This window comes from Chlamydotis macqueenii, chromosome 2 (genome assembly GCF_036417535.1).
Source record: "Chlamydotis macqueenii isolate bChlMac1 chromosome 2, bChlMac1.mat, whole genome shotgun sequence".
NCBI classification, from domain to species: domain Eukaryota; kingdom Metazoa; phylum Chordata; class Aves; order Otidiformes; family Otididae; genus Chlamydotis; species Chlamydotis macqueenii.
Window position 1 is genome coordinate 49,713,650 of NC_141557.1, and position 12,004 is coordinate 49,725,653.

At 40.4% G+C, this 12,004-nt stretch overlaps 1 protein-coding gene across 18 annotated transcripts in view; it reads left to right on the plus strand.

Moving 5' to 3' along the window:
* ARPP21 (cAMP regulated phosphoprotein 21) overlaps nt 1–12,004 on the plus strand; it is a 199,352-nt gene that overhangs the window by 160,003 nt on the left and 27,345 nt on the right. For all 18 annotated transcript variants that reach the window (XM_086742913.1, XM_086742920.1, XM_086742912.1 and 15 more), the window contains one exon: nt 75–201. In XM_086742913.1, the coding sequence (XP_086599039.1) occupies nt 75–201 (127 nt within the window). The remainder of the gene's footprint in view (nt 1–74; nt 202–12,004) is intronic.

Here is a 12,004-nt window from a genome sequence, read left to right on the forward strand (position 1 = left end):
TTCCAGTTTTGTTTTATTTTGTGAATCTTTGATCTTTAGGGTCCGTATTTAGCTGTTGTTCTCTTTCTTTGCAGATGCCAGTGTATTATTACCCATCTGGTCAGTACCCTACCTCAACAACTCAGCAGTACAGACCCATTGCCTCAGTCCAGTACAATGCTCAGCGGAGTCAACAGATCCCACAGACTGCACAGCAAGCAGGTATTTACGTCTGTTACTCATTTCTTCAGCTACTCACAGTGCAAAAGCTGGTGAAACCTACTGGCTGTTTTTAATTTTAAATTTGAACAGCGGAGGAGAAAGCTTCTCGGTGTTCTGTTTGAAAACACCGTGAAAATTACAAATTGAGAAACCCTTTGCTTGGAGATATTGAGCAATGGAAGAACAGAGGTTGTATTCTCCACCACTTGTGTACTGCACGTGGTGCCATGTCCTCAGTGTCCGTGCTCCACATGACAGGACACAGAGAGCTCCAGGAGGGAACTGGTGTGAGCAGTCACATTGCATGTTGGAGCCAACTGTTGTGTTTTGTCCTTCATCATACAAACTCCCCAAACATTAGTAAGACTCTACACAGTGGACAGGTTTGCAGTGATGCAGAAGGGGCTTATCGTGCTCTGCCACCTTCTGCTGTCCCTAAGCCCAAGGAGCGGTGAAGTGGTCCATGTGGCTCGTGCCTGTCAAGATCAGCTCCCCTTAACGATGTACGGCTGGAAAGGGGGCCGTTACACTGTAAGAGAGTGAGTAGCAGGTCTCACAGTGAACCGGTCTCTTTTCCTGCTGTGTCATGCCACTCCTGATGATGCCAGCGTAAGAGGGACGTAGGCAGAGTTGGGCTGGTGCATGTTGGGGGAGGGCAGGGATTGTGCTCATGAAAGGGTCCTTGCATTTCAAGGGAATAAAGAGTTCTCTGGTTTTGGAGATTTATTTTTTTTTTAAGTTGTTGATTGTGTGTTTCTTTAGTGCACACCTGCTCTTGTAGGATGTCTCAAACAGTAACTCTAAAATGCGTGCAGAGTGTTGTTTCCCGACAGGGCTTGCAATTACAGACTTGCCAAGTAGGACAAAGCATTCATCTTTCTGCCTAAGTTTGGCAGAAATCCTTCCGAATGGCAAAGCAGGTTCCTTGCAAAGGCGTTGATACGAAAGCCTTTTAAGATGCGAGTCAAGAGCCCAGATGTGAGACGCGAAAAAGGCTTTATGGGGTCACCCAGCCTGTCCTCCTGTCTCTGTAACGCAACTGCTGGCAGCTTTGTTCACGTTCTCTCAGGCAGTCGGGGAAACAAAGACACAGCAAACACAACTCTAACAAAGCAATTGATTTCTTGTTTTTTTTTTTTTTTAAGCTGTTCTAATAAAATGACTGTTGTTTTGGTCGGTGTCACAGTGGCTGACTGTGCCTGCTTTCATAACTTTGTATTTATACATTCCTGCGAGAGAGAGGGGTGAGATACTGCACAAAGGTCATCTGTCTCTTCCGACTTCTCCTGCCTGGAAGTCTGGTACCGTATTTATTCTCTCTATATATTGAGTCTTTAAACCTAAGTGCAAATCAACTTAGATGACATTATGTGGGTCTACTGTGTTGTTCTAAAACCCTGTTTATCAGTTTAATGCTACATCCATAGCATAGTGGAGATTATGATAAATGAAGTGCACAAAAGATGGTCTGGAGTGATGTTCTGGAGAAGATCCAGCTATTTGATCTTGAGGAAATCCTAGTTTAAAAAATATATTGTAGTGCAGGAGCTGTTATGTTTGAGTACAGACAATGCAGAGATGCAAATGCTGATTTTGTTTCTGGGTTTAGTGCATTGTTTTCCGTACATGTTTTGAAAACATGAGTCAAGGAATTTGTGTAAAATCTCTAGCGTGTCAGTCTCTTCTTGCAATTCGCTCTTTCAGCTGCCTGCTCAGATGGAAACTATTCTTATCTCGTGTTTAAAATGAAAACATTGTGACTACAGTTTAGACTCCCTGCTGTGATGATGATTTTAAGCATTTATCTGTTCTCAGATCTTGAGACTTGGCTGAGAACAAATTCCTCAAGCTGGTTCATCCCTTTGGGCTCTGATAGATCCTTTCCCATAGTCATCATCCAAGCTTCCCGGGTAGCAAAGCCAGGAAGCAGCTTGCAGTTTCCTACAGATCTTGGAGACGGTGTAAGGATCATTTGAATTGATGTTCCACTGCATCCCTTGGCATTTGGAAAATAACTAGCTTCCAAAATGTCACATAATTCATGCTAAAATAAAGGAAAAAAATTAAAGTATAGGAAAGTATATAATTTATGCTGTAGACTTATTGCAGGAGGTTCACTGTAAGCACCAAAAAACCAAATGATTCAGTGATGATTTCAGATGGTTTCATGCCCAGTGCTGCTGCATATGCTTTTCGTCCCATCAGCCTGCCCACACACATACATTTTGCTTCTTGTGTGCCCTGTGGCCTCAGGCCACCTGCAAAAATCTTAATCTCTTTTGGCTTCTCTTTGATGCCCAGTAGCTGCTTGCTGGGCAAGAGACAGTGTTACGGCACCACAGCAGACTGACTGGTCGCACCTAAACAGAGCAGGTAACTGCTAACTCGTAACGCAGCCTTTTGACGGTAGGGCAGATGAGCTGGGATGCACATCTCCTCTTTCAGGCCACTGATATTTTGAAACTTTAGAAATGTCATGTCTTTGCAGCTTCCATCTTTGCGTAAAACCTGATCGAAATTATATGATGAGCTCAAAAAGTTAATCAGTTATGTGAGCAGGTTGTGCAGGAGCCAGGGATAGCTAGGGGCAGGAAAATGAAAATGTGAAGGGGAATAGCGCTCGCGAAACAGAGTGCAGGTCAGGAATACTGGAGATGGGAAGGAGGCAGATGAAAAGGTGGTTTCCCCAAAAACTTCGCAACGCTTGCTGCTGCTTCAGAGAGAAGACGGATGCGGTGCAGGTTGGCACGTGGGAGCCTGGGCTGCCTGCCTGTACCTGCCGGCTGGCTCATACAGCAGCATGAACAAGGAGGCAGCCTCTGCCAGGCAGCTCAGAAAATGTTTTATTAAAATAAAAAAGTTTACCTGCTTTGAGGAGCTTTTGAAAGCTTTCAAAGCAGCAGCAAGGAGTTCAGATCTTACTTTCCCCACTTTGGGCTGCAGAGGTCAAAGTTTGATCTACTGCCAGCAATTTGTTTTCATTTTTCTTAGAAAAGGTCTCTTCAGGAGCGGAGCGATATTGATGACTTTCACAGCAAACAGCTAAAGTAAAATGTCAGCACAGCGTCTGTGGTGGCTGAGGGCGCCTGTACTCTCTCGTGGCTCTGAAAGGAGAGCAATATTAAGTTAAAATGGCTCCGGGGCAGAAAAAAAGATGAGCTCACCTCAAATTAGATTAGAGCTCTGGCAGCAATAAATCATTTCAAGAGAAGGATGAGAACTTTTTCATTTATTTATTTACCTTTTATATTTTTTTTTTCCTTAAGTGCTGGCTTGTGTGAGAATGTAAATGACCCACTTCTGGCAGACGCCCAGTAGAAAGAGAGTTGTCCATGAAGATTTTTATAAAAACCTCTGCCATTTGAATTACGTTCATTTCTATTCAAGTCAAAATGTGGTATCTGATGGAATGGTAGCATGGTCTGTAAACAGAAATACTTCTGTTTTGCTGTGATACAAACCATCATTTCTCTTCATTATGCTGCTTCTGCAACATTCTTGTGTCCAGTCCTGCGCAATGCAAAGTTTTAAAAAAAATGTTGCCATTGAGTGGGGCCAGGGTCAAGCCAGTGTCTGTCATACTGTGGCATACATAGGACATCGTAGGTGGATCCTTAGGATATGCTCAGGCAGCTGTTCTCAAAAAAAAGTATGTTTATTTTTCAAACTATTTGGGTATGTTGCTATTACTCATTTCTGCACTCTATAACAGATGATACTTAAGATACTGTGAAATGCCCTGTTCTGTAACCACACAGAAGAAAATATTATTTCTATATTCCTATCTAGCAGTACTCTATAAAATTGCATGTTTAGCATCATCAGTATTCAATTCTTCGGTAATTATCTCTATATTGATAGTTTCAAAAGCTTTCAATCCTAGTTATTGTGTTTGAATAGAAAAATAGAGATATTTTGATGGTAAATCAGTAATGATTTGTATTTTATTCTGATAGAAGAAATTAGCAATGTGGTATTTTATATCTGTGTCTCTATTTTCTTTCATTATAGCAAGTACTGTGCACTTCAAGGATTTTTAATCTTTAAAGTGCTTCATAAACATGAGCTGGATAAGTACATGAGTGTTACTTTAGGATATGCAACTGTTCTTATTGCCATTCACAAATGAACAAGCTGCAAAAAATAACATTATTTTTTTCCTACTTAGGTTCATTGTTGTACGTCTGCCTCGTGTTCTAGATAATTTCATAGCATGACAGAAATTTTATAGATAAAATAATGTTTAGATTCTTGTTTGAGCCGTAGTTCTAAAAGGCAGTTAGCTTGATTGATCGTGCAGTTGTAAGGTAAAAAATCTGTGGTATATCTTTTGCATCAGTAACAAAGATCATCTTTTGAGGAGATTAGAGCTAAGACCTATAGTATTTGATTGAAAAATCTTCCAGTCAGACTTTTACACTATAGTATTTCCAGAGAAAATAAGATGGTATTTGACATAACTGGATGGTCTTTAATTCCTGCAATTAATGTAATGATTTTAGGATTTCTTACACATTTGGGAATCAGCAATTGTTGCCATTATAACTTGTTTCAGTGCCCAGATAGCACGAGAAGGCTCAGATTGCATAGGAAATCTCTACTTTTTCCTAAAAGTAGAATAGTTGATTGTGTACAGTAGCACCATGGGCAAAAGGAAGTTGTTATGTGAGGAAAGTATATAGCTGAACACTGCCTGGATGTGGAGTCCTTTCTTAATAAGTATCCATGGATCTTCTGTAAACAGCAAATGTTACTTTTGAAGGAAAGGTAATATTTCTGATGGAGTACTGTATTATTAGCTTTTGCAGCTTCCAGTAAAGAAAAATTCTCTTTAATGCATCTCTGAAACAAATTTTAAGCAAAGACAATATGTACCTTAACAGAGTTCATAAATTTGCTTAGGTAGAAATCAGAATAAAATTGACAATGAAATACTGATTTTTTGCTTAATTTAATCATTTAAGTGCCAGCATAATTGAAGAGTGTTATCTTCAAGTCTCTTTCATTTTCTTTGTCTTCTGAAAGCATTTGTCACTATAAACTGATACTAAGAGGAAAAAAAAAAGGCTGAAGGGAAATGTGTAGCACTAAAGAAAAATTGGTTTGTTATCATGGTCATTAGAGAACCTTATAAAGAAAGATTGCAGCTTTCTACCTTCGTTAGCAACCTGACAGGAGCTCATGGTCCATGAGAGATTTGTTTGCATAATTCCATCTAAGATTTCTGTGCTTGTATAAACATAAACAAAGTTCAATTTTTAAGTTCTGATTATCTGAAGAAACTATTTCTCCAACAGTAATTGCTTACTGCACTGTTGAAACAGATCTGTGCTGAAGGTTTCCATCTGTGTTTAATGCTGTATTTTTTTTAGAGCAGACACTGCTTCTCCTGAAAAGAATTGCAGGGGGTGTGTGTCTCGTTTCTACAGGGCCTTGACAGGAACAGGAGGGACAGAGCCTGTTTTAGATACTGAAGTGTAGTCCTGTGTTCATTAATGTTGATGTGACGCTTTGACGTTTAAAAACATTTTATGAAATGGTAGGGCCAGATCAAGAAGGAGTTCGCAGCAATTGCAGTAGGAGGACTGAGTTTAAAATTGTGATTTTGAAATGATCCACACCAATATTACTAGTTTCTGTCCAAGTATTTTATGTTTAAGTTGCCCAGAAACTTAGAGCTTTACCTGCAAGCGCTTCCATTTTGATAGTACGACGTGTCTCGGACCAAGAGCATCTGCAAGGCAGAACTCAACGCTCCTCCTGCCAGCTGCCTTGCACACTTCTGGCAGGTGTCAGAAGTTTTGGGTTCTTTGTTTGTTTGTTTGTTTTCCTAAGTCATATCTAGAAAACAAGGAGCCCTTGGGTTTTTTTCTATTTTGATTTTATGATCTGTTGCAACTTCAGGCATTCCCATGGTGTGAGAAACCCAGATGCCTTGGCCTGAGGGGATTTTAACCCATGTTGTGCACTGCAGGGGAAATGTTCACCGGGAGCTCTGCTGTTCAGGGACATTCCTCATCTTTCTTACAGGAACAGAGAATTAAGTGCATGAAAAAGAAGGGCATAAAGCAAGAAACTCGCTTAGTTCTGATTATATGTTTTATGTTCTTTTTTTTTTTTTTTTTGCAAGTTTAAGGTCTTGCTTTTATAGCATTTCACTGTTGTATGTGGTATGTGATTAAGATTAGCTCCAAGTTCCAAGTTCCAATCCAAGTTGTATGTGATTAAGATTAGCTCCAATCCAAGTTCCCTACCTAGAGTTTTGCACCCTGAATTTCATTCCCCTACTGCTGGAGGAGGATTCTGTCACTGAATATTGCCTTCAAGGCTTTTCAGAAGTTTGTTAGGAAAGACAGGACTTGGGTTTAAAAGGTTTTATATTTCTAGTCTTGGAAACACTAAATCCTGTTGTCCTTCTGGTATTAAGCAATAGTGCTGCACCAGTACTGAACCAGCATTCAGCTTTACAGAATATCTGTAGTTTAATTTAATAGCAGAATTAATAATATCACACTCCCTGCAGCGTACTTGATTCAGAAAATTAAAAGGCAAAATCACTTTTGTCAAAAAGCTTTGTTCTTCCTCAAATGACTTGTTTAATTATTCAGCATTCACACCAAGAGAGAGCAAATATTGAGGGAAGAGAACACCTGTAGGCTTGACAGCCATAAGGTTTTTGAGACAGGCATTTATTTGTGGTGTTCTTTCAAGACTTTTCAAGCTTTGTTCAACTTCTCTAGCACTAATTAAAATCTAAGCCATTTCTGACAGTGTTCCTAGCATTTCACACTAAAATACAGATTTTTTCTTTTTTTTTTTTTTTTTTTTTTTTTTTTGGTGGGAATTAGTATGAGTGTTAATCTCATGTCAGTTAATGTGCAGGAGCAAGCAGAGAGAGAAGAGGTTTCTAACAGCATTGTGCAGTGGATAGGACTTTAAAATAGCCTCTGTAAGAGGCCACACTAAGATGTGGGGAACATTCTAAGGCATTCAACAATGTCTACAAAGAATCTTTGTATTTCTGTCTTTTCTTTGCCAAAAAGAGTCATACATCATCTCTATTGCTAATTCTGTGTTGGATCAATGCACAGTGCTCCCACTTCTTGCAGTGGAATTTTCCAGCACTGAATAATTGGGAGGTTTATATTGTAGTCCTTGAGAGCAAAGACAGATTTCATCTTTTCTTTTTCTTTTTTTTTTTTATTATTTTGTTTTCCGATACCATCCTGCCATTGCTAGAAATAGCGGAGACCCACCATTGACAGAAATGCTAGAAAATCTCTCTGGAGGGCCAGAGGCCATCTCCAGCTCTGCTTCAGGCATGCTTCTCACAGTAGGACTGTATAGACTTTGGGGCTCAGTTTTCTGTACCTTTACTGCAGATGAAAGCATACAATGGGATGGAGAAGAGCAGGAGGGCTTTTGGGTTGAAGCTAATAAAAATAGTTGTAAAAAAAAAAACCTGTAGAACAGGACACTTACTTAGATTGGGATGCGGCAGAAGAAATGCTTGTGATTATGAGCTGCCTGGAGGAAGGGCCACAGCGTATGTTCAGTGTTAGGGTAGAGGAGCTCAAGAACAATGTCCCAGTAACTGAAGCAGTGTTCTGCTCTCCAACCCTGATGTGTAAAAAGGTCCCAGTGCCTTTAGCTGAGTTTTGTTCAACGTTTGTTACAGTCAGTTGTTGTTTGCCTAAACTGCCCGCAAGAACTGCATCCCTCTGTAATTGCAAGGACATTTTCATTTTTGAAAATGAAGAGTCTCTCATGAGAGAGTTGAGGCTGTTCAGCCTGGAGAAGAGAAGGCTCCAGGGAGACCTTACAGTGGCCTTCCAGTGCCTAAAGGGGGGTTATAAGAAAGATGGGGAGAAACTCTTTAGCAGACCCTGTTGGGATAGGATGAGGGGTAATGGTTTTATAATAGAGGGAGGTAGATTCAGACTGGATATAAGGAAAAAAAATTTTACAATGAGGGTGGTGGAATGCTGGCACAGGTTGCCCAGAGAGGTGGTGGATGCCCTATCCCTGGGAACATTCAAGGCCAGGTTGGATGAGGCTCTGAGCAACCTGATCTGGTTGGAGATGTCCCTGCTCCTTGCAGGAGGGTTGGACTTACATGACCTTTAAAGGTCCCTTCCAACCCAAACTATTCTATGATTCTATGATTTTGACTCGCTGACGTTAGATGTATAGAATGTATGCATTTATATAGCAAGTGAGCAATTGTCTTAATTTCTCTTTTGTTTGTTTGCAAGTGTGGGTGCCCAAAGGAGGCAGCCCTCGAGTCTTCCCAAAGAAAGGAACTGGTTTCCTTAGCAACAGGCAAGGATATGTGATACCTCTCCAAATAGTTCTTCACCTCTTCCCCAGGTCCTGCTCTCTGTTGCAGCTCACTTATTATGCAGCAGAGCAGATAGCATTCCTGCGGCATGAGCTAATTGTAATGCATGATGGCTGGTAGCTGTCATAGGTATTGGACAGAAAATAAAAAAAAATTGAATTTGCTGTCTGAGTGTCTGGTTCTAACAACATCTTGATTATTTCTGTTATTACTAGTGATACATAGTCCCTGCTGAGGTTTCACTTCCACTGGGTATCGCTGGCGTTTATCATTATGAACGATAAGGATAAATGCAGGTTTTCTTGCTGAAGACTTTGGTGAGGGTTCCCTCATGGCTGATTGGATGTAGATTGAGAAGGGAAAGAGGTGATTCTTTACCTAGCTGTAAATGCAGGTCGTTTTACGTTAATTCACTCCAGAACTGACAAATAGAGGTTGGTTAATACTATTCAGAGCATCTGTTTCTTCTTCTGTTTATGTGCTGGTGACAAGATGTGACTATATCCTCATCAGGGATGTTATTTTCAGGATGGAGAGACAAATAAGCACACTACTCAATATATTGAACCGCAATTCACTTTTACAAAATGCTCTTTTTAAGCTAGACATTTCCATGATGTAGAAATTTGAATCCCTAAGGCAACCATACCTGAATAATGGGAAGTCAGAAAAGCTTTACCCCAGTATATCTGGAAGGAGTTGAGAGTATAAGTACTTTACCACAGATTTTCCTTCTGTATTTTTATGTATTTAAATTAATGTAATTTATTTTTTTTTATTTTCAGTGCAATGCTCAAGATCCTAATGCCTTAGCTACAAATACAGTCTTTTGAGTACTGTCATACAGGCCCTTAACAACACGGAAAGGAAGACAGATTAATCTGTGCAGTAATGATTATTGTACCATTGTCATACGAAGGAGCTACAGCTAGCCTTGAGAGCCCTCTGTGCCAAGAACTGTATGTAGAAATGTGAACACATTTTCTTTCCCCTCCCTGAGATGCAGGAGAGAGGTTGCATCCAAGGCTAAAAGAATATTAATGCAGGCACCTTAGTGGCCATGCGATTCAGGGCTATTGTCTGTCTCTAAGTTCCTTAGACAGCTTAGGTAAAAAAGAAACAGAAAGAAAAAGCTTTTACTGTGGCAGCTGTTTGTTCATTCATCACCTGTATAATGTTGGGCACTGAAAGTTCCCACTGAGTGCTGAAAATGGTAAGTAGCTTTTGGGATCATATATGTAGGATCCTCATGTGTGCTCGCCTAAATATTACTGTTTGGAATAATTCATGTTTTTTGCAAGTGTTCTAATTTTTCATAATCTTTAGTCTTAGTGTTACTTATGTTTACTTATACAATGAAAATGCACAACCATAATGAGAAGTGAGTGGACTTTGCCTGTGAATAAGAGCAGTCTTTTGCATGTTGCTAATAATTTCTCTCCAAAAGACCTTAGCCCTGCAGCATTACTTAAAGAAAAAAAAGAAGGAAGAAAAAAACCCAGCCATTTCTGAGCAAGCAAATATTTAGGCTATATATATGTATCCTTGCTCTTTTTGTCAGCCTGTGTTATCAAAACAATTTATTATATGCTTCAGCACTGTCCTCAGGGCTTCCAAGTAGCATGCTGGTAAAATAGAACATCTTCAATAGCATCTGCTCAACAATGCTGCATTTCCAGTTTGCTCTTTGTTGAGAGCTACCTTTCATCAGCTACCGAGTCTGCAGGAGTGCAAAAGACAAGATTTTTACAGGTGCTACAAAGGAACCTCCACAAATTAAATTTTTAATATTGCTAAGTGCCACTTTATAAAATAAGCAAAAGAGGGGAGATTTATTAAATTATAACAAGCAATGTGCTACTTCAAAATGATTGCTGCATTAATAGTTTGTATCAAATGGCAATTTTAATTCTGTCTCTATTGGAGAAATAGAAAGCAATTAATCTTTTGTAGCACATTGTGAAAAATAAAGGCTTAAACAGGATCTCAGTGAGACTGTTCCTTCACTTAACCTAGAGCTGGGCAATAAATAATTATAAATGCAGCTGCATCACAAGACAGAAGTAATTTGGGAAAACAGAATTATCATATAATGCAGGAATTAGAAATCTGAATTAGATTTCCTTTTGTTCTTTGTTCCAGGAAAGTATGAATTTGCCTGTGATTTGTGTTTAAAAGAGTGGAGACAGGTTTTACAAAGCACCTTTTATATCCAAGCTATTACCAAATTATTTGTATTGCAGTGCTGGCATAGGCAAATGCTCTTGCACTCTCACAGCTATAACTCACACAGAGCCTCTGATGACAAGGCTTGTTTTATGGAGGGAGGTGGTGATGTCCAAGGACCATGGCTGTATTAACATCTTTTGAATAATTTCCTGCTTTTCAGTCAGGGCGCCATAATATCATCAGTGCTGCCTTCCATGAAGTTTTCAATAGTACCACATCATATAAAGTTTCTGCTCCATTGTGGCAAGTGGCTGAGGAGACTAAAGATGCAAATCAGAGCTTCTTTACTGTGCAGCTCTCTCCTGCCTGTGCACCTTCAGGGGGTGCCTTTCCACTCAGTGTCACACTGCTGTTCCTTACAGCTCCTATGCAGGCCGTGTAGGTCCCAAAGCAGCCAACCTTACTTCACCTTGGGGCTTTTCAGCCAACTCAGTGGAATCTTGTCAGTGAAAGGATCAATGAAGCATGTATCATATGGGTCATCAGTTCATATCATGGGGCTTTGTGCAGAATGCTCTGATAAGGAGAGGCCGAGAGTTGTGAAAAAAATATGGAGGGGGAAGTGAGAGCACTGTATTTTTCTACCCCAAGACTGTGCTTCAACATACTGGTCCTCTGGAGCAACAGGCAGGAGCCATTCAAGCACCTGGCTAGCTCTGTAAAAATAGGAAGCCGTGAGTTATAGAATCGTAGAACAGCTTGAGTTGATCATCTAGTCCAACCCCCTTGGAAGAAGCAGGGACATCTCCAACCAGATCAGGTTGCTCAGAGCCCCCTCCAACCTGGCCTTGAATGTTTCCAGGGATGGGGCATCCACCACCTCTCTGGGCAACCTGTTCCAGTGTTCCACCACCCTCACTGTAAAAATGTCTTCCTTATGTCTAATCTAAATCTACCTCCCTCTATTTTAAGACCATTACCCCTCATCCTATCACAGGCCTTGGTAAAAATTGTTTGTTTCCATCTTTCTTATAAGCCCCTTTGAGGTACTGGAAGGCTTCTACAAGGTCTCCCTGGAGCCTTCTCTTCTCCAGGCTGAACAGCCCCAACTCTCTGCCTGTCCTCATAGGAGAGGTGCTCCAGCCCCCGGTCATCTTCGTGGCCCTCCTCTGGACTCGCTCCAACAGGAAGGGGAGGGGGTTTTGTCAGGGTCACATTAGGGAAGAAAACTTTCCTACGTAAAATAATACAAATATTATTCTACTTTTCCTTGAATCGCTCATCTCTGTCTCC